Below are 23,122 nucleotides of genomic sequence, written 5' to 3'. Positions count from 1 at the left end.
TTTTTTTTTTTTTTTCCATTTGATGAGTTTTGAAACTGGTTTAGTTGGGGGACAATCTGCTCCGGCCTCCCTCCTGTCCCTCTCTTGGAGAGGAGCTTTCTTTCCCTCAATAAATACATTCTGCTAATTAAAAAGAAAAAAAAAATGAAACTGGGTTAGTCTTGATACGTTGGCCTGACTGAACTGGATATGACCATTGCCTCAGAAGGCCCTTCAGCCTCATCTTTCCCACATAGCTGCAACTATATGACTGACACTTTATCTGGTTTGATGTGTGTAAGGTCATGTAGTAGTTGACTTCTGGTGAGGGATTATACTGTGGATTAAACCCAGAGAGTGCTGTGGTCCAGGACTGCTTGCTCCACAGTTACTCTGAAAGACACAGGATACTGGGATTATAGGCATGAGCCACCCATTTTATGTTTTTTTGTTTGTTTGTTTTTTGGAGGCCTGAAAATGCCTTTAGGGCATTTCTGGTTTGCCGTGACTATCTGGGTTCCAACCACAGAAGCTTGAGCTTGAGGACTTTGTTTCAGCAGGCACTTAAACAACTGAGCTATTGGGCAGGCCCCGAACCACCCATTTTAGCATTATTGTAATTGCTTATACTCACGTGTTACTGCAGTAATCAAAAGTTTTCTAATTTTAGAAAATTGTTTTGTTTTCTACTGTAGTTAGTACTGAGTGATTATTTGATAATACTGTTTCGTGATTATTTAGCATGGTGTTATGGTACATGCTTTTAATCCCAGTACTCCGGAGGTTGAGGCAGAAGTTTCTTGACTTGGAGCCCCACTGAGGCTAGGCCTGTCTGAAGAAAAAAGAAAAGGGGAAAAAATATTAAGGTCCAGATGGCATTTGTGTGTGTTTGCCTTTGGCATGTCTTTACCAGCTTGCAGTTTGGAGTTTTGGTGGTTGTATCTTGTCATCTAGAGTAGTTGAAAATGTTGTCTTTGGAGTTTTGCTGTTGTCATTTTATTGATTTCTGTTGAAGTTTGATACATTACAAAACTAGTCCGCCTTTTGTTTGTTTTTGGTCTTTTTTAGGAGACTTAATGCAGTTCAAGCTGGCTTTGTGCTCACTTTTTAGCCCAGGCTTGTCTTGAATTCCCAATGATCCTTCTGCCTCAGCCTCCTGAGTGCTGGGATTACAGGCATAATAAACCACACCTGGCTCCATTCTTTCATTCTTAGAATACTAGTTCTTTTTCAGTAGCTTATATACACTTAATCCATTGATAATGAAGGTGAACCTTTTAAAAACAGTCAAATTTCAACCCAAAAATCCACCTGATAAATTGTGGAGTTTTTTTGTTTTGTTGTTGTTGATGTTCCAGGGATCAAACTTGGGACCTTGTGCTTGCCAGACAGGAATTTATGCTGCTGAGCTACCTCCCTAGCCCAAAACCCACTTACTGATTCTCTTTTTGAGGTAGGGTCTTGCTATGGCCAGTTCAGGCTGGCCTCAAACTCGCAATGACCTTTCTGAATCAGCCTCCTGATTTTTGGGATTGCAAGTGTGTGCTACCCCATCTAGCCCCCCCACTCACTTTTTGTGAAGCACTAGCACTGCAGTTAAACCTGAATACTGAGATTTTATTTAGGAATAATAGTTCTGTGTTAACATCTTCCATCTTAAAATTATAAAACTACCCATGCCATGGCTTCACCACTACTAACCTAAACTATTGATAATTTTTGGTCACCTCATAGATGTTTCACTTTGACAGAAGTTGGTAGTAAGCTCATTTGATATTTGAAATTTATACTGTCTTTAATAAAATTTTAAAATAGTCCTAGATAAGCTTTAGGGACCATGCATAACTATTACTATTTCTGTAGTCCTACTACATGATGATTGCACATGTTCATTGTTTGATAAAACATGTTCCTAACACATGTATACATCATTGGTAAAAACTCATCTGTCATCATTCACTGGATTGATAGGCTAACCAATATACTAGGTACTAATATTAGTTTTGACTGAACATTCTTTGGTACCTTTCAAAGAAAAATGGAAATCTTAAGAATGTCATTCTTGGGCTGGTGAGATGGCTCAGTGGTCTAAAGCACCTATTTAGAACAAGCTTAGCAAAGCATCAGGGACCACGGTTCAATCCCCCAGCACCATATGCCAGCCAGAACCGCCCCCTGGTGGGCTGAGCTGGCCACACACACACACACACACACATAAAAAAAATTTAAAAAAAAATCATTCTTTGAAACCATTTTTTTCAACATAGGGGCCTAGAGGAGGCCAAGGAGATAACTCTGCAGCATAAGTGCCTGCCTGGCAAGCTCAAGGTCATGGGTTAGATTCTTGGCATTGCAAAAAGAGAAAAACATAGGAAGGTAGAGGAGGAAGAGGTAAAACAATGTGGTATGGAACCTTTTATATTTAAAAAGAAATTTAGATCTTGGCATGTGGTACTTGTCTGTCATCCCAGTACTTGGCTGGCTGGAGCAGGAGGATTGCTCTGAGTTTAAGGCCGAGCTAGGCTAAATAGTAAGTTTCAGGCAAAAAAAAGCAAACATAGAAGGGGAATTGGGTGGTACTATCATGCATTTCCATGTAATAATATTGAGATTGAGATTCCATAACAAATTTACAAAGTTCATTTTTGGTATTCTTTTACTGTTTTTTATCTGTGCCTGTTCTACTTGCTAGTTTTATCATCATCACCATCCAGTATTACTAAGGAATACTGTAGGTTGTCAAAAGGTTTAGTCATTGTAGTCTATAAAAAATGGTACTGATATTCATGTATGTATTGCATATTTAATTGAAGTATCCTGAAATATATATTTTCAGATTATAAATTGATTATTATTTGTTGTCTCTGTATAAGAAGTTCAAGAAGCTGGGGATTCAACTCAGTGGTGTCACACTTGGCCTTGCATGTTTTTGGCCCTGGGTTTGATCCCCAATACTGGGGGTAAGAACAGTCAATTGCACTTGAAGAGTAAACATAAATTGTCCACATTGATCTTGCTCAGGAATGTTGTATGGTATAATTTGAAGTTGTGTCTATTTGGTGGCCAGTGAGTAAGAAGTATTTTTAATAGAAGCAGTAATACAAAAGGTGATAGAATTATTGAGGGCAAGGAAATCTTAACAAGGAAAGTGAATAGTCAAAACTGATAACCTAAGGAATTCTGATTTACTTTATTTCTATTACAGAAAAAATTAATCTTCTTGGAATTAAAAATGTTCCATAGGATTATGTTGCAGATAGTTTGAAGGAAATTTGGTGCTCCAAGAGCACAACTGAGCATACAGAAAGTTAAAATTTTCAAGTATATATCAAGAGCACTAATCTCTCAATAGTAATATACTTGGTACTGTGACATTCTTAAATGGAATCTAGATATAGTAGTTCAAAATGAGTACAGTTATTTTAGTAAATGTTCTTTAGTGATCTACTCCATCTATTCACCTGAATGCTGTTTTTTTCCCCTCCAGGTTTTTGTCACTGTAAGCAACTTTATCATCAAACACAATGGCTAGCAATGTTACCAACAAGACAGATCCTTGCTCCATGAATTCCCGTGTGTTCATTGGGAATCTGAACACTCTGGTGGTGAAGAAATCTGATGTGGAGGCCATCTTCTCGAAGTATGGCAAAATTGTGGGTTGCTCCGTTCATAAGGGCTTTGCCTTTGTCCAGTATGTTAATGAGAGAAATGCTCGGGCTGCTGTAGCTGGAGAGGATGGCAGAATGATTGCTGGCCAGGTTTTAGGTAAGGTCTCAATTGAAAGAGTTTTTTTTCATTTGATATAATTTTGAATTTTTCTGTTCATGTTTTTCTATTCTTGTCCTTTTCTCTTTTTTCTGAAGTAGGATCTCGTTATGCAGTTCAGACTGACTTTAAACTTGCAGGGATCTTGCTTTAGCTTCCCAAGTGGGCATATATCATGCTGCCAGGCTTATTTTCTTCTGCTTAAAGTCTGAGATACTTATTGTGGGATGTTATTATAATTTTAACATGAAACGTTTTAGGCTTGTGGGCATAATGAAAAAAATTTTTTTTTTTTGTTTTGGTACTGGGTATTGAACCAATACAAATAAGTGTAACATATCTCTTAGTTACAGTTACATTCCCTGCTTGATGGGTATTTATTGTGCCATTCTGTGACATAGAAGCTAGACAACTCGGGTAAAATAGGACACATGATGGTATTTCATAATTAGAGATGTTGCTTATCTGGCTGTACCATCCTTAGGTAAACACAGAGAGACAGTGTTGTTTAGTCACACTTGGGCTTTTGAGTCATACCAACTGGCTTTGCTTCAGTATTTCATGTCCATGTGTATTGGGACAGGCTGCATATATAGTATGACCGAGTCTTAAATTTCTTCTATTAAAATGAAAAAAGCTAGTAGTATCTTTATCTGAGGGGATAGTATTTCAAGGTTGTTAATGAAAGCATTTGAGAAAAACTTCTAACATGTTGAGTCAGTAAATAGAGTAGTGTAATTGGAAATCTCCATCCCCTCCCCCCATTTCTCTGGTATTCACTGTATAGGAAAACCTACACTATGAAAATTAGATTTATTAAAATGAACATGTTAGTGATTTATTATGTACTTTAACTATTGATGGAATTTTCTCACACAAAAATAGAATATAATGAACCTGGGGCCTAGCCAAATACAAAGCCCCTGCAAGCAGGGGCAGGGCTTCAGTCCCCCAGCCTGCTGTGCCAGCCCTGCCTCCAGGGCGCGCTGAGCTGGTGATTGAGACTGGGCATGGTGGTGTGCACCTGTAATCCCAGCTCATTGTGTGTTCACACCATGATGTGTCCTATTTTACCTAAGAGTTATCCAGCCTAAGAGTTATCCAGCCTCTATGTTACAGAATGGCACAATAAAGAATACTACCCATCAAGGCTGTGAACAGGTGGGTCACTACAAGTCTGATCTAGTGAGAACTGAACACCCTGTAAGACACTTTTTACTAAAATACAAAAAAAAAAACCCATACTGTACCTGCTTCATTCCTTTCCTAATGTATCAACATTTAAGCAATTGTTTTACATAGCACTATTTATTTTTTCTTCTTGGAGACAGGGTTTTGCTGTGTATGTAGTCTAGATCAGTCTTCAACTCCCAGATTTCCTTCCTCAGTTTTCCAGAGTGCTGGGATTATAGATGCACACCACCACATGGGTGGGTTTTTTTCCTTCCCCGAACCTTCTGAAAACTTGCTTTTGCCACTAATAGCTCATCAGGCTTTTGTTTGCTTGTTTTTACTGAAGATCAAACCCAGTGCCTTTGTGTGGGGGGAGTTTTTGTTTTTGTTTTTTTGTTTTTGTTTTTGGAGGAATTGGGGATTGAACTCAGGCCTTTGCGCTTGCCAGGGAATCGCTTATTCTACTGAGCCATTTTCCCGGCCGCGCAAACCTTCTGAATAGCTAGGATTATTTATTGGTTTTGATGTCTGACTGTGCAGGGTTGTTTTTTTTTATGTAAATCACATTGCTGTCATCTACATAGAGTTCTTTTCTTGTGTGTGGTGGTGAGATTTGAACTCGGGAGAATTCTTATCACTACATTCCAAGTCCTTTTCATTTGAAACAGAGACTCCCTAAATTGCCCTGACATTCCTCAAATTTGTGATCCTCCTGCCTCAGGAGGATCACTAACTTCTGAGTTAGTAAAATGACTCAGTAATTTAGGACACTATAACTTGTTACATACTCAGCATGGTAGATGGGATTCATTTTGTTTTTACATCATATAGATTGCTTTTTAAATATTTTTAGTTTCATAGGAGTTGTGCATGGATCCAAAGTCAAAACTTTTGAAAGCAAAATTGTAATTAACTTTCCATCAACATTCGGCAATAAGAAATTAAAAGGATAGTCATCTAGTGCTGAGCAGCAAACAGAATCTCATAATCAAATTTTTCAGTTGATCATTTGAACTGAATCTTACACAGCTGTTTTGCAGCCCTTGATACAGATGTATATATATTTTCTTGCAGAACCGGGGACTGAACCTTGTGCTTGCTAGGGAAGTGCATTATTCTACTAAGCCATCTCCCTGGCCCCAAACTACTGTACCAAAGCTCATCTAGCCTTACTTTTTTTTTGGCGGAACTGGGAATTGAACTCAGGCCCTTGTGCTTATTGTATTTCCCTGGCCCCTTTCCCTTGATATTTTGATAGCTGGGCTTTTTAGATGTATTTTTTTATTTATTTTACTTGTTTTGTTGGTACCAGGGATTGAATTTAGAACCTTGTGCTTGCCGGGCAAGCACTTAATTCCACTAAGCTATTTCCCTGACACCCTTCCTGGGTTTTTAGAACAACAAGGAAAAGACCATGAACCCTGTTAGTGGGGAATAGGTAATTTCACACCTAAATTACTCATCCATTGAAATGTATTTTTGTTATTTTTAAATCTGTAGAACCATTTCCAGTGAGACAATTTGTTGTACACATTGATAGAAATAGAAGCCAAGTGAGCAGATTGAATGCTCTAAATGGTGACAGTTGAATTTTGACATGAGTGCTGAGGGTTGCAAGTACAAATTTAATGTGTCCAAGGAACAATTTTGTTACAGCACGGTACAAAGAAATGAAAAGTTGAATTTCTCGTGGGAATTTTATATGAGATGGGAATGTAATGCTGAGATCTTTCTTGATTTATGTCACTGTAAGTCAGACTTTTAATCCTTAAAATTTTTTATTTTTGTTTCTTCAGATATTAATCTGGCTGCAGAGCCAAAAGTGAACAGAGGAAAAGCAGGTGTGAAACGATCTGCAGCGGAGATGTACGGGTCAGTACCAGAACACCCTTCTCCGTCCCCTCTACTCAGGTCCGGAACTTTATTATTTATAACTGCATTGTGTCCATCAGTGGGCATCTTCTCTATCTGTTTTCTGGATGTGGGGAGGGTTTAATGTAATGTGTATTATTGTGCAAAAGTAATGGTTTTTAAATTGCATTAATGTACCTCTTTTTTCTGTTTATTTAAAGTATTAGATCCCTGAAAATTTTTTAATGAAAGAGTAGTTTGGTCTTATATCATAAGTTGAAATCCTTTGAAAGTTGCTTATCTTTTTAGAAACCGGGGTATATGTTTAATTTACTGTTACATTTTTCAGTCTTTTTGTTTTTGCTATGTTGTGTTGAATTTAGTGAAATTATTTAGTAACTGACTGTTGTACTATGACTAGTGGTATAAGGTGATAGAAATGTAGTGATTTACTTGAATTATTTGGGTTTATTTGATGTTAATCTTACTGATATTTGTTGTTTGGCATGTTTCCCTCCCTTCTGTTGTGAATTGACATCAGCATCTCCAAATTAATCTTCTTTCGATATTTATATTTCAGCTCCTCTTTTGACTTGGACTATGACTTTCAACGTGATTATTATGACAGGTATGTTGAAGGTATTTTCTTTTGTCTATCTTGTTAAAAACTAGTAAATCAATTTGTTTCCTATTTTGTAGTGGTGAACTTACCTTTTTTTTTTTTTTTTAATTTCTTTCTTTGGCGGAACCGGGGATTGAACTCAGACCCTTGCGCTTGCCAGGGAAGCGCTTATTCCACGGAGCCATCTCCCTGGCCCCTGAACTTACCTTTTTGAAGAAGCAGTTGGCATATTCAAAGAGGTGTTCCCTTTCCTCTAAAATAATGAAAATCTTCCAGGTTGCCATGTATACTAAATAATAGACTTTTTTTTTTTTTTTCCCCCCGGAACTGGGGATTGAACTCAGGCCCTTGTGCTTGTCAGGCAAGCACTTATTCTACTGAGCTATCTCCCCAGCCCCAATAATAGACTTTTTTATGACTTTCAAAATGTGTGGATGGTGAGCACAGTAAAGTTTTTAAGAAAGATCCCTTATCTTAAAAATTGTCTCCTTTTAACAGATGTATGAAGTGGGCAATATATAATTGTAAAGATTGCCTTTGGAGTTCAAGTGTTAATACTTATATTGCAGTTTGGAGCATGTTTGTAGGTCTAAAAGCAGTATTAGAATAATTATTTCTTAGGCCTTCAGAACAGCATTAGTGTTGAAGCCAAAAGACATCAAATTACAAGATACATGGAACAGAGCTAGCTTGAATGGCTTTCAGTGCTGGTTTTAAAACTGTTGTAGCAATTAGCAGGTAGCAGAGTAATACAATGAAACTGTATGGACATTGATAATAGTTTTATTTTTTATTTTTTAATAGGTTACAAATTGAAAATAAGTTATTTACAAACATAAATGAATATAACAATAAAAACTGTCCAGGGCTGGTGAGATGGCTCAGTGGTCTAAAGCACCTACTTAGAACAAGCTTAGCAAAGCACAGGGACCGCAGTTCAATCCCCCAGCACCACATGCCAGCCAGCCTTGCCCCCGGTGGGCTGAGCTGGCCATACACACACACACACACACACACACACACACACACACACACACACACACAGTCCAAAATAAAAATGAAGAAAGAATTTACAGATCAGTCATCATAATTCATTGTCAAAACCAAGAAACTTATATTCATAGAATTAGAATTTTCAAAGTAGAAAGGAGTAGGCCATATTTAAAGATTTAAAATTTCTGAATTTAGTTCAACTTATAATACCACATTTCCAAGAAAAATGAACCTTTTGCAAAGACATTTAAATAAAATCATACTAAGATACACAAAAGATAATAGTTTTAATAAAAGGAGATTTGGTTTACCCCTTTTTAAAATTGTGATATGCTGGACTGCAGTGCTACGGAGAGTGTATATATACACACATATATGTGTATAATTTTATAAATTATGAAGTAGATATACCTTTAACCTTTATTAAGACATTGTATTTGTTATGGTAGCCTTGAACTGAACTTAGCCTCAGTCTCAACTGCTAGCATTACATGGGTGCGCCACCACCCCGTTATTGCCTCTGCTTTTTCTATTTATGAAGGACCCTACTCCATTTTTCATCTTTTTTTTTTTTTGAGTTATAGGGTCTCACTACACAGCTCAGATACGTAGTAATGCTCCTGTTTTCAGCCTCCCCAGCTGGGATTATAGGTGTGCGCCACTACGCCCAGTCTTGTTCATTGCACCCCTGGGGGTTGGGCCTGCACTGCATGCTGGGGATTGAACCCCAGTCCCTGTGCTTGCTTAAGCAGGTGCTTAGTCTGCTGAACTGTCTCACTGGCCCATCTTAAGATAATTGAATTCCATTATTAGATGTGTTGCCCAGGCGTGCTTCTCCCCCTACTCCTTTAGTATTGGGGTTTGAATCTAGACCCAGCATACTATCACTGAGCTACATTCGCGGGTTTTGAGACATGATCTTTCAAAGTAGTCCAAGCTAGTTCAAACTTAGAATCCTCTTACATATTCAGCATTATAAGTATAGGCCATTGTGGTTAGTTTTCGTACCTCGGTCCCTGATTTTATGTGTGTGGGTTTTTTGTTTTTTTTTATACTTTATACAGGGTAGTATTACATAAATCAGGCTAACCCTGAATTCATTGTGTACCAAGGATTAATTCACAGTGATCCTTCGGAGTCTGTGTTAGGGTAATAGATGTGTACGACCACACCAGGCTTCCTTTCTACTCTTATAAGAAAAGTAGCAATTTGCTTGATTATGGAATGTTGCAAAGCAAAACATTTCAACTGAGTTTATTAATCATATCAAGGAGTTTGGCTGAAGAAGTCAATTTGGCTTGAAAACAGTATTAGCAAATGTCTGAAAGTAAATACTTAATTGTACTTGAAAATGCTGCATAGGCTAGGATCTGCCATTAAGAGGCCAGAACAAGAAGCCTGGAAATGTTGAATCTACATTGTAAATAATCTGGAATGTAATGTCAAAATTCTCTTTTTTTGCGTCTCTTAAATATTAACCAGAAATGATAAATTGTGGTCCAGTGTTTTGAAGACTGTTCATGGTTTTGAGATGGTCTTGCTTCGTTTGTAGTTCAGGAATTGCTCTTGAACTTCCGTATGTCGCCAAAGTTGTCTTCAAATGTATGATCTTCCTGCCTAGACTCTTGAGTGTTAGTAGTATATAGTATACAGGTATGAGGCACAAAGCATGGTTGAATGAAAACTAGTGATTTTGTGACTTTGAAAATTCTCTTTTTGATAGGATACTTTCAACGAAGATCTGTATTTCTTTTCTACTGAAAAAGTTGGTTAACAATTAAGTGACTTGGAGGCATTAAGTCAGAAGCAGCTCCCTTTTCTGCACATCAGAATCTTTTGTCCATAAGTTAAAACTTACCAGTCAGGGCTGAAGATATATTTCCATGTAGGGTACTTGCCTAACATGTGCAGTTCCCACATTCTGTCTGGAGTACTGTATAAAAACTGAAATACTTTTGATCAGCCAAACTTGAGACTTTGTTTTGTTTTGTTTTTAACAGCCAGTCAATACATGGACTGTAGGGTACAGATATTTATTACTACTTTCCTCAGGACATAATTCATAGTGGATATTCAATGGCAGAAACCATGAGAAAAATGGTACTGTGTCATGACCCATAAATTAGAAGAATTTACTTTGTGGTCTTATTCATGGACTATGATGCATTCTTTGAAACTGCTGTTTAAATTTACTGTAATTTACTCAAAATTTTTGCGTTGTATTTTCCTTAATGAGAACAACACTTGGGGCCGGGGAGATGGCTCAGTGCAATAAGCGCTTCCCTGGCAAGCGCAAGGGCCTGAGTTCAAGCCCCAATTTCGAAAAAAAGAAAAAAAAATAGTTGTAGCTCCCAGAGAACAGTACTCATTAAAATTTTATTTGGTCATGAAGTGCATAAAATATCTGATAGTAAATTTAAATATTCTGGAGAGATTTAAAAATAGGTTATTACCTGATATATTTCTTTTTGTAATATCTTCTGTTTTAATCTTAGCTCAGAAAAACATTTTTTTTTAATTTTTAATTTTTTTCAGAAGCAGTAATGAGACAGTTTCAAAACAGCATAGTAGGACAGTTACAATAATTAATACATTGCATATTGTTGTCTTCATAGTAGTTATTCATAGTACAGGATGCAGACATGATATCCTGTCCAAACACTATTAGTACAAATCTTCTCACTGAATTAAGAGAAAGTAGCTGTATATCTATCCTATTTTGTATATACAGATACAAAAATGGTCCTTCATTTATATTCCCTTTTCATTTAGTTTTGTCAGAGATGGGTATTCCATTGTCATTTAAATATTGTAGGTGCATGAATTCAGCAAAATAACTCAGTATAGTCCAGTAGTAGTAGTGGGTTATCCGTAGGACAGTGCAGACCTCAAGTCATCTGAAATTGCTGGGCTCCCAACCTTGTTCCCTGCTCTAGCTGTGCCAGAAAAAGACTTTTTTTTTTAAATTATTTATTTATTTTTATTTATTACATTTATTTATTGTGTGTGTGGGGGGCCAGCTCAGCCCACCAGGGGGCGGGGCTGACTGGCATGTGGTGCTGGGGGATTGAACGGCAGTCCCTGTGCTTTGCTTAGCTTAGCTTGTTCCAAGTAGGTGCTTTAGACCACTGAGCCATCTCTCCAGCCCCCAGGAAAAGACTTTTGAAGACAAAGTATCGAGGTAGTATGTACTAAAGAACCAATTGAACTTGGAAACTAAAATTGGTGTTGAGGAGTTGAACTTGTTCAAGAATTTTAAGATGACTACATGTCAAAAATTAAATTCAAATTGACTGCTGTGCCGGCCTTGCCCCAGAGTATGCTGAGACAGCGTGGTGGTGTCTGCTTGCAATCCCAGCATTTGGGAGGCTAAAAACAGGAGGATCACTGTAAGTCCAATCTGTATAGTGAGACCTTGAAGACCCTTTACTAAATACATTAAAAAAAAAAAAAAAGACTTAGTGATTGCAGTTAATGGTTTCTTTTGAGAGGTCTCAGTGTAGTTCAGTCCGCCCTTGAACTCAGCAGTTGTCCTTCCTCAGCCTCCCAAGTAAGATCTAGGAAATTTAGCAAAGGGTGGACCTTGATATAGATTTGAAATTCTCTTAGCGTATAGATTTTTTTCCTGTTTATGTATTTTTTAAATTTGATTACATTTTATTTCAATGAGTAAACAACAAAGGCAAACTGAGTAACATGCAACAATACATATATAGCACAGAGTTTGAAAACAGCAAATTAACAAGTTATATGTGGATTTTTATCAAATCTGGTGCTCAGATTAACAGATACAGGTATGCAAGATTGGACAAATACTTGAACACTGCTTCCTTTCAGTAAGCCTTATTTATTTTTTAATTTAATTTTGAGGGGCTAGAGAGCTAGCTCAGTAAATGCAAGGGCCTGAGTTCAATCCCCACTTCTGCAAAAACAAAAATAGTAAATAAAAATTTAAAAATAAAATAAATAATAAATAAATTTTATTTTTACAGTTAATATTTTATTTTTTATTTTATTTGGCAGAGCTGGGGATTGAATTCAGCCCCTTGCACTTGCCAGGCAAGCGTTTATTCTACTGAACTATCTTCCCACCCCCCCTTTTTAATTTTAAAGTGTATAATTACTATTGACAAGACATTAGAAATGGTACACATTCAGAAGAACAAGATGAGAGGTATTGAACTGTGGTTTTTATATTGGCATGTTACTGTCCTCGATGTAATTGCTTAGATTACAGATATTAGCATATAGTTAAAGTGAAAATTTTAAACATTAACTGCTCTTTTCAAAGAACTAATGGAATTAGTAGCCCATGAATGTAGCTCAGTGGCATAAGTGCCTATCTGGCAAGTGCAAGGTCCTGAGTTTAATCCCTGGTACCAAAAAAAAAAGTGTAGTACAATCATCTCAGCTATCCTGTATATATACTTGCATGTTTTTTTCCCCATTTTCTTCCTATCTTTTTTTCCTTTTCTCATCTTAGTTGTTTATTCCTTATGTTCAGTTTCTGTTTTACTATACCTTTCATATTTTATTCTTTCAGGTTCTCCCCATCCCCCCTTTATGTATTTGATACAGGGTCTCACTACACAGCTCAGACCCTAATGAACCTCCTGTTTTCACCCTTCCCAGCCGTGGGATAACAGGCAAGTGAGGCTGGGGATCAAACCCATCCCTGCACTTGGCTGCTTTTCATAGTCCACTGTGCTATCTGGCTGACTCTTGTACACACTTTTTGTGGCCCCCAGGCTAGTCTCCAGCTCTGCAACTATTCCTTCCTAGTGCTATTACAGGTGTGTGACACCATGCTCAATTAATGTGTACTTTTCACTGTTAATTCTGACATAAGTCATGAATATCTGGATTATTTTGTTGATAGCTAATTTCGTTCTTTATTTTTTTATTTTTGTACTTTAGGGTGTTCAGGGTCCCAGTACTAGATCAGACTCGTAGTGATCTGCCTGTTTAGTCTCCTAAGAACTAGGATTACAGGCATGCACCACCATGCTCAGTCTTAATTGCCATCTCACTGCGCCTGGCACAAGCAGGCCTCTGCACCTGCTTGCAGGTGCTTTAATCTGCTGAGCTATTTGACAGGCCGATAACTAACTTCAAACCAAAGGATTTCATTGATAGCCTACCATGTCTTCCCCTTAAACAGTATTTCTAATATACTTACGATTCATTTTATGCTTAACAACAGTGTTACAAACTAATTCAAAATAAAAGAGAACAGGGGCTGGTGAGATGGTTCAGTGGTTTAAAGCACCTACTTAGAACAAGCTTAAAGCACAGGGACCGCGAATCCCCCAGCACCACATGGCAGCCAGCCTTGCCCCCTGGTGGGCTGAGCTGACCACACACACACACATAAGTAAATTTAAAATAAAATAATAAATAAATAAAAATAGTCATCTTTAAAAAATAAATAAAAGAGAACAGTAGTTGATGTTTAAATACTTATTTTTGAATTGAGGTCTCACTGTGTAGTTCAGGCAGAACAGAAATTCATGGTGGTACTTCCTTAGCCCCTGAACTAGAGATTACAGTGTGCCCCACCACACCAGGCCCACTTGATGTATTTTTATGTTTCAACTTGGCTGAGTATGGTGGCTCTGGTGGCTGCAGCCAGCCTATGCTTAATATAGTGAATTTAAGGACAGCCTCAAGTCTATTTAAGAAAAACAAAGCGTGCAATATTTCAACCTCACTATGTCTAAAGAAGGGTAGAATGAGGGACCATGTATTCATCAACATCTGTAGTGTTTCTTACCTGTCCTCAAATTTTCTTAGGTGGGTTTTTTGAAAAAATGTATTTAGTATTGTCTATAGGGTCTCACTACGCTGATTACATTCATGATGATCCTCCTGTTTTCAGCCTCCCAACTGCTGGCATTACAGGCACTTGTTTTTGGTTTTGTTTTGTTGTTTGGTTTGGTGGGGTGTTTGTTTTTTTTTTTTTTTTTTCCTTCATCCTCAGTTCTTTACTCTTTTCCTTCGGAAGAATATATTCATATTTCTATCTTCACATCTCTGCCCGTGTGACTTTATGGGGCCCCAGAGCCAGTGGAATTCGGATCCCTGTCCATGAACTCTAGGCTGCATGTCTTGTTTTTGTTTATAGACTGTGAGTAGAAATGACAGGTGTGCTAGTCAGCTTTTTGTTTGGTTTTGTTGGTACCCAGAACTAAACTTGGGACCTTGTGCTTAACAGGCAGGCAATTGGGCCTGCTAAGCCTTATCCCTATTCCCTATTGAAGCATAGTCAAGCCAGAAGCTTAACTCTATAAGTATTTCTGTGTAGATCTCAAAAAGATAAATATTCCCCACACACTTTTTGTTTTTTTAAAGGGCAGGGTCTTGCTATGTAATTCAGGTTTGCCTTGAATTTACTATGTATCCCAATTTGGTCCCTCCCAACCCCACAATCCTCCTGCCTCAGCAACCCAAAGTGTGCTGGGATGAACAAGTATGTATTTGCTACCAGTCCTTGCTTAATGAATGTTACTCTTTCTTTTCTTGTGTGTGTGTGTGTGTGTGTGTGTGTGTGTGTGTGTAACTGGGGATTGAACTCAGGCCCTTGTGCTTGTCAGGGAAGTGCTTTGAGCCATCTCCCCAACCCAATGAATGTAATATTTTTTTTGTACAGATTGGATTTTGCTGATTGGGTACCCTGTTCCGCTATGTGTAGACAGTTCTGGAGACTTGATTAAATTTAGGTTTTATTTTATCTTATGGGTGAGTGGAAGAGGAAAGCAGAATATTTTAGTGATGATTTTGTGTTAATTGTGACAACCTGCCTTTTAGCAGAAAATATAAGAATATATTCATTGGACATTGTATGAGGAGAAAACATCTATTTTAACAGTAAGGTAGGGGCCGGGGAGATGGCTCAGTGGAATAAGTGCTTCCTTGGTAAGCGCAAGGGACTGAGTTCAATCCCTGGTTCAAAAAAAAAAAAAAGCACAAAACAATAAGGGGGTGGGTGTGTGTGTGCATGCGCACATGCGCGTGTTTTGGTATCAGGGATTAAACTCAGGATGTTGCACTTGCCAGGCAGGTGTTTATGCTGCTAATCTCCCCGGCCGAGTAATTGGTATTCTTTTTATTTGGCGGAACCGGGGATTGAACTCAGGCCACTGCAGTTGCCAGAGAAGCACTTATTCCACTGAGCCATCTTCCCCGGCCCCTAATTGGTATTCTTGTTAGGGTTTTTGTTGCTGTGGATAATTAAGTACAATTCTTTTTTTTTTTTTTTTTTATGTTTAAAATTGAAGGCCTGGGGCTGGTGAGATGGCTCAGTGGTCTAAAGCACCTACTTAGTACAAGCTAAGCTAAGCAAAATCACAGGGACCACAGTTCAATCCCCCAGCACCACATGCCAGCCAGCCCCGCCCCCCTGGTGGGCTGAGCTGGCCACACCCACACACGCAATAAATAAAAAAAAAAATTTGAAGGCCTGCTGGATGTGGTGAGAAACATCTGTAATCCCACCTTTTGGGATTGAGGCAGGAGTATTGACTGTACCTAATGAGATCCTGATCCAACAAAACAGAGGAGCTTGAGGATAATCAGAAGCTAAAAACTTAAGTCAGTTGGTTGTATCTTAATGTGCTATCTTTCAAAAATAACTAGTCAATTTTATGTTCTTTAATGTTGCAGTGCAGTTATTTTTATATTGTTGGCTTACATATCTTAATGGTCAGCTTTTTTATAAGTTTTTTTTTTTTTTTTTTTAAATATAGAAGGGTCTACAGTGTCTCAGTCTCATTACACAGATTGGACTCTTAGTGATCCTCCTGTTTTCAGCCCTGCCAGAGCTGGGATTACAGATGCCTGCTACCACACCCAGTCTCAATCACTGATGCAGTGTGCTCTGGGGGCAGGGCTGCCTTAGCAAACGTTGAATCCCAGTCCCTGAGCCTGCCTAAACAGGTGCAGGTGCTTTAATCTGCTGAGCTATCTGGCTGGCCCTTAATGAGCAGCTGTTTTTTTTTTTTTGTTTGTTTGTTTTTTTTTTTTTTTTTTTTTTTGACAGAACCAGGGATTGAACTCAAGCCCTTGTGCTTGCCAGGCAAGCGTTTATTCTACTGAGCCATCTTGCTGGCCCCCAGCTCTGTATTTTAATGATGTAATAGTTGTCCTTTTCACTGTACTTTCAGACCTATCATCATGTTCTTTTCCCATTTTTGATGAAAGGTATACTAAAAATGTTGGTGAATTGCCATTCTGTGTGATAATTAGTTCTTTAAGGCATTCCACTATGTCATGCCGAATTTATAATTACTGGGATCTGTTGGTTATAATTTTTCCATCTTGGTATTTACACAGTCATATCAAGGCCTTTAGTGTACATATTCATGGAGCTTGTAAATCTTGGTGGGAGGGATAAAAAAAACCCAGATTGGCTTTAAGTTCATTGTTGAAATTGCTGTTAGGGCAGGTTGGAGTCCGAAATTGTTGCTAAAGCAGCTCTTGCTGGAGTACCATTTTTGTATTGTTTCTTAAGATAGTTTTGCTGTGAATATTTTCCTCTCATTTAATTTTCTTATTGAAAATCCCATTTTACATCTTTTGTCATTCTTTTTTAAAATATGCATCATTTCAAAACACTATATAGTGTTCCCAAAGGTATAGTAAAATCTGTTAGTACACAGCTATTTAAAGTTATAGTTTCTGTATACTTTGGAGGAGGATTTTTCTTTTTTTTTTTTTTTTTCATTTTGAGATAGGGTTTTGAAGATGGCAACAACCCTGTCTCAATCTCCCGTCTGCTAGTTTTTGTTTGAAGTGCTAGGAACTGGACTCATGCTAGGAAAGTGCTCTACTGCTAAATTGCATCTAGAGTTGAAAGCTTTGGTGTTTGAGAACATTTTTATTCAAACAAAAGAAGGGAAACTACTTAAAATCTGAAAGTTCTTAGACTGAAAGTTCTTAGACAAATATAGAATTGATTTGTCACAGCTGACTTGGCGCTATTTTTAATAATTAAGTTTGCTCTGTAAGTGTTCTCTGATTTGTTTTGTTGTGCCACAAGTACTTTTTGTGTTCATTCCTTTAAAATTCACAAATACTTTGTGTGCTCATACTTAGTGCAAAACTTTTTGGAAAAGATGTCGTTTTCCTATGTGTTATAGATTTTTTTTTTTTTTTTTTTTTTTTTTTTTTGGTGGAACCGGGGATTGAACTCAGGCTCTTGCGCTTGCCAGGGAAGCGCTTATTCCACTGAGCCATCTCCGGCCCCTGTGTTATAGATTTTAACAAAACCAAGATTCATTATCCATGAATGTGTTCAGAAGTTAGAGCTTATACTGCAGAACTTATCCTGTGTTGTACATTTCAAAACTAATTTTATTGCAAATGAGTGAAAACCCCTACTGAAAAAAGATAAACATGCATTTATTTATCTATACTCACATAACTTTTATTCATCCTTCATTGGACAACCCACAGGAATTGTGTTTGTAGTATTAAATTAGGTGTTGGTACTAGCCTGAGTGTGACCACTGAGAACATGTTAAGTAACTGGCAAAGCAAGAGAACTGGTTTTAAAAGATTTTAGTTCCTGTTTAATGGTCTTTAAGGACTTAATATAGTGGTAATTCAGTTCACCAACCTGATACATTGCTTGTTTCTTGTTGTGTACCAAATCAGATTTTCTCACAAGGTCAGCAATGCATCTAACTATTGTATTTGATGCAGTTCTTGGCCAGTACCATTTGCAACCAGAATAATGAAAAGAATGAATTTGTGAACTGAGGTATCACTGTAAAGAATACCTGGGTGTGATGATGCATACCTGTTAATCCCTGCACTCTGGGAAGCTGGGCACACGATGCCTTTGAAGTTTGAGATCAGCCTGGACATAGCCAGCCTGAAGTACATGGCAAGACCCTGTCTCAAAGAAAACAAAAACTATAACCTCATAACCAGCACCAACTGCCATGCTGTGGTTACTGACATGTATCACCAGGTCCAGCAGATTCAGAATTCTGTATAAAGTTTCTGGTGTGCAGCCAGCACTAAGACTTGATAAGTGAAAATGAAAGAAAAGTATGTACATAAGAGTGTTTTAAATATTGATGCAGAGAAGAGGTAGATTTTGCAAGGTAAACTTTGCCATGATTGATCTGATTTATGTGAGAATTAGGGAACAGAATGAATAGCCTAAAACTGAGATTTCTGCCTTAAAGATTATATGATAGATTGTGCCACTGGTTCTTGCAGGAAGCGGGGAGGCAAGGCAACAGTTTGGGGAAGCTTGTCCAAATTTGGGGATATATTTGATCCTGTGCATGATGATGCATACCTGTAAACCCAGCACTTGGGAGGCTGAAAACAGGAGAATCACTATGAGTCCCGTCTGTGTAGTGAGACTCTGTAGACCCTGTACTAAATATATTTTAAAAAGAAAACGATATGTTTTTGCTTCTGCTTTCTTCATACACCATCTCTTAAGAATGTCTTCAGGAAGATTTCCTGTCTTCCTATCTTAGCAGAAAGTAAAGAAAACTAGTTCAAATGAGTCATGGTTGCTTTTCTCCCCTTGCTGGGACAAATGACACCCAAAGTTAAGGAAAGAAAGGTTTATTTATTTAACGCATAGTTTGTGGAGGTTTCAGTCATACTAGGCTGACTCCAAGGCAGAGTGGCACATGGCAGAGGACAGTTCATGGTGGCAGAAGACAGCAAAACAGCAAGAGCAGAAAGGCAGGAGCCATGGCAAACAGCGTAAGCAAGCCTCTCCTTTCCTTATATTGCGTTCAGGCGATCTTTCCTAGGGTGAGTGTAGCACTCACACCTATAATCCCAGCAGCATTTACAATCATAATCCCAGTATTGAATCATGCATTGATCACAAACTCTAGATGTCTGCCCCATGACTACATGAGGCTTTGGGGGAACTAGATGCGAAGCATAATGAGATGTAACTGTTGAAATACAAAATAAATGAAAGCACTTAATATTTGAACCTTCATTTTCTGGGTAAATGTTAAGCTTTTTGAATTAACAAGTCAAAAAAGTGTTAGTCTTATTTTTTAATGTATTTAGTACAGCGTCTCATTGTACAGATCGGATTTGTAGTGATCCTTCTGTTTTCAGCCTCCCAAGGCCTGGGATTACAGGTGCCCGCCAGGGATCAAACCCTGGTCCCTGTGCCTGACTGAGCAGGCACGTTAGTCTGTTGACCTATTTGGCTGGCCCTTAGTATGAATTTTAAAGATCAGCACATAATACTAGCTAGGCTTTGTGTATATCAAGTGAGCACTTTTTAAGTGGTTTTGTTGTTGTATTTAGTATAAGGTCTCACTACATAGTGGACTTGTGTGATCCTGCCGTTTACAGCTTCTCAAGTGCTGGGATTGCAGGGGCGCATCACCAAGTATAGTCTCAGTCACTCAGCATGCCCCCGGGGCAGGGCTGGCATGGCAAAAGTGGTCAAGTTTTGAACACTGGTAAAGGTGCTCAGTGTGAAAAGATGGTATTCAAAAGAAGATAGGTTTCTTTAATTTTTTTGTATTTAAGGAAAGGGTCTACAGGATGTTCAGGGTCTCACTACTAGATCAGACTCATAGTGATCCACCTGTTTATAACCTCCCAAGCGCTGGGATTACAAGGCATGTGCCACCATGCCCAGTCTCAATTGCTGACTCAGTGCACCCCAGAGGCCCAAGGACCACCCTCCTCCTTGCCTGGGAAGATAGGATTCTTAACTAAGTGGCCTAGCTAAGAGCTGACTGCTTACTCAAGACCATGGTTCAGTTTTTGAACATTCTGTCACCCAAAAAATATACCGGGTGCGTGAGAATAAGGGAGTATGTGTCTTTTGTGGTAATCTTCAGCTTTGCAATATTCTGCTGATCTGTGTTGTATCCTGCGTTTATAAAATCTCCATTCCTTTTATTATTTCCTACTGTATAAATATTTTGTTTATTTGTTCATCTGTTGAAAGGCCTTAGGTTTCTGCTTAATTTGAGACAGGACCTCTCACTTCTCACTGTATAGTTTATGCTGACCTTGAGTTCACTATGTAGCAGAGGCTGGCCTTGAAATTGCTGTAGTCTTCCTAAACTGCAGTCTTCTATGTAGCCTCCCAGATGCTGGGATTATAGATTACACAACCTTGTCCAACTATTTTTCCCCTTGTTTTATATTTTTGTAGTTCCAGATGGCCTTGAGCTTACTTTGTAGCTCAGGCTGGTCTCAGACTCTCAGTGAGCCTCCTGCCTCAGCCTCCCAAATACTGGGATTATAGGCGAGCACCACCAGGCCTGACCTTTATTTCCACATTTTGAATAATGGCTTCTGTGAACATCGTTTTTATATTGGCCTATGTTTTTGTACATTTGGAATGATTGTTTAGTTTTGTGTTTAATTTCATACTTATTTTTTGAAGCCCTGTTAGGTTGTTCTCCAAATCATCTGTACCATTTTACATTCCCATGTGCTACATGAGAGACCCACTTTTTCACATGTTCTCGGTTTTATCTTTTGTTGTGAGCAGCTATTCTAGTGTAACAGATGTGTAATGGCACCTCCTTGGGGTTTTGAGTGATAATCTCATTGTGGTCTTGGTTTGAATTTTTATGAGTATTAAGGATTGTATTTCATGACAATTTATAAAAATATGTATTTTTAAAATATATATTTAAGCATTTTCCCTGTTCTAATACTGGGCTTTCTTGTGATGAATCTGTTGTGAACATTCTTTGCGTATTTGTGGATACACTTCTCCAAATTCATTGTCTGATGCTGACAGATATCTTTTAAAGGTTCCTCCCCCCACCACCAATTTCTTGGCAATTTCACCATCCTGGCTCTAAAATTAACTATTGTTGGGTGTGGTGTGGTACATGCCTGAAATTCCAGCACTTGGGAGTCTGAGTTTGGAGGGTTGCAGTGTGTTTGAAAGCAGTGAATTTAAGGCTAGCCTGAATTACATAGTAAGACTTTGTCTCAAAATACTTGGGGAAAAATTAGTTTATATCAAATCTATTTACCAGTGTTTTTAAGTATTATGGTTTTGTTACAATGAATAAATTACAGAATACAGAGCTCTCCTTGAAAATTATATATATATATATATATATATATATATATATACAATAAATGTGTTTCTGTACATACACAGCAAGATTGAGCAGTGTTGTCCTATGTAGGATCTTTTCTAAGAGGAATAGCCACGGGGGCCAGTGTTGTTTGGATGAGAGTGTGCATGTTCACGTACTGCAAAGTTACTTCTGACTGGCTTCTTTGATAACTTTTAAGTGTAAGATTACTAATAAGAGGCTGCCTTGCAGACAGGGAAATGTAGAGTCCAGAAGACAGTTTTAGAACAGATTTCAAGGATGCTGTAGTCAGCAAATCAGTATTAATTGTAAGTAAAGAAATAGGTATTGTTAAAAAAATAGGTATTGTTTTGATAGTTTATAAAATAAAATTTGACTCATTTAGTTGAATAACTTTCTTCAGGAACTGTACCACCTTAGCAGTGATGAATGCTACTACTGTAGTCTGTAGAATAGGGAGTTCAGCAAGGAAAGCATAAATATTGGATACAAATAATAAGTGAAGCTTAACTGTAGAAACGTTTGCTTGTAATTTTTGTGTTTTATGTTACTTAATGGATAGTTTGCTCATTTTTTCCTACACGTCAGTTTGGAAAAGTCATTTATTTACTCAGCACACACTTGTGTTCTTCCTACAAGGCATTTGGTGTGCAGCAAGTATGATAATAAAAAGTAGCCTTAGAAATAAGCCATATAGAGTGAGTGAGACTGCCCGGGGCTGCCGGATCCCGAACAGACCCAGAACGCAGGCCCAGTGAGTGAGAGGTCCTGGGGCTACTGGATCCTGAATTGACCCAGAGCGCAGGTCCAGTGTGAATAAGACTGCCCGGGGCCCACTGGATCCTCATTCGACCCAGAGTGCAGGCCCAGTGTGGAACCCTTCAGCAGAACTCCCTGCAAAGAGGCTAGAGGCAAGACCCACCCAGCTGATTCAGGAGCAGAACATCTTGCCAGAGTGACACAAAAGGTTCAACTCCAGTGGCTGCAGCCAGGAAGAAGTGGAGCATAGAAGCCAGACCCCAGCCAGATCCAAGCAACACCCACCTGGAGGAATCTCAACTTTGTAGATCCAGACCTAGTGCTAAGGTAGTAACTCTTATCTAAACCCTACTCCAAAGGTCAGAAGACAGTGGTATACAAAATGACAAATAGAAGGAACAAAATGCAGTCTCAGGCCCCGAGTCCACCCAGTACAAACGCAGAAGACACTAGCATAGAGGAAACTGAAAATCACACACCTGAAATCTCTGAAATAATAGCGTTGGCAGTAAAGAAACAACTGCAGAAAGGTATAGAAGATAGCAGATCAGACACAAAGTGCTTCTAAAGAATACATTGATTAAAAAAAATAGAGCAGAATATAAAAGTGATGGAACCCCTGAATAAGCAATTTAGGAAAGAAAGAAAATGTATGAAACAGATTCAAAGTGATATACAGGAAATTGAAACCTCTGTCACAAGCTGGCAAAATCATTTGAGTGAAAGTAGACTTTTTGACCTTAGAGAGACACCATTACAGCTAGTGAAAAAGTAAGAAAAGATCTCTTAAAAAACAACTAGGATGGGGCTGGAGAGATGGCTCAGTGGTCTAAAGCACCTACTTAGAACAAGTTCAGCGAAGCATCAGGGACCACGGTTCAATCCCCCAGCACCACATGCCAGCCAGCCC

At 38.3% G+C, this 23,122-nt stretch overlaps 1 protein-coding gene across 1 annotated transcript in view; it reads left to right on the top strand.

The window, feature by feature from the left end:
• The window catches only part of Hnrnpc (heterogeneous nuclear ribonucleoprotein C (C1/C2)), a 91,386-nt gene that overhangs the window by 34,299 nt on the left and 33,965 nt on the right, over positions 1-23,122 (top strand). Inside the window, 3 exon segments of the mRNA XM_012513183.2 lie at positions 3,467-3,744; positions 6,714-6,828; positions 7,349-7,396. Of these exon segments, the coding sequence (XP_012368637.1) occupies positions 3,504-3,744; positions 6,714-6,828; positions 7,349-7,396 (404 nt within the window). The 5' untranslated portion in view covers positions 3,467-3,503.

The sequence above is a fragment of the Octodon degus genome, unplaced genomic scaffold (genome assembly GCF_000260255.1).
Source record: "Octodon degus isolate 3935 unplaced genomic scaffold, OctDeg1.0 scaffold00352, whole genome shotgun sequence".
NCBI classification, from domain to species: Eukaryota; Metazoa; Chordata; class Mammalia; order Rodentia; family Octodontidae; genus Octodon; species Octodon degus.
Note: the sequence above shows the minus strand (reverse complement) of the source record. Positions and strands in the feature narration are given on the sequence as shown.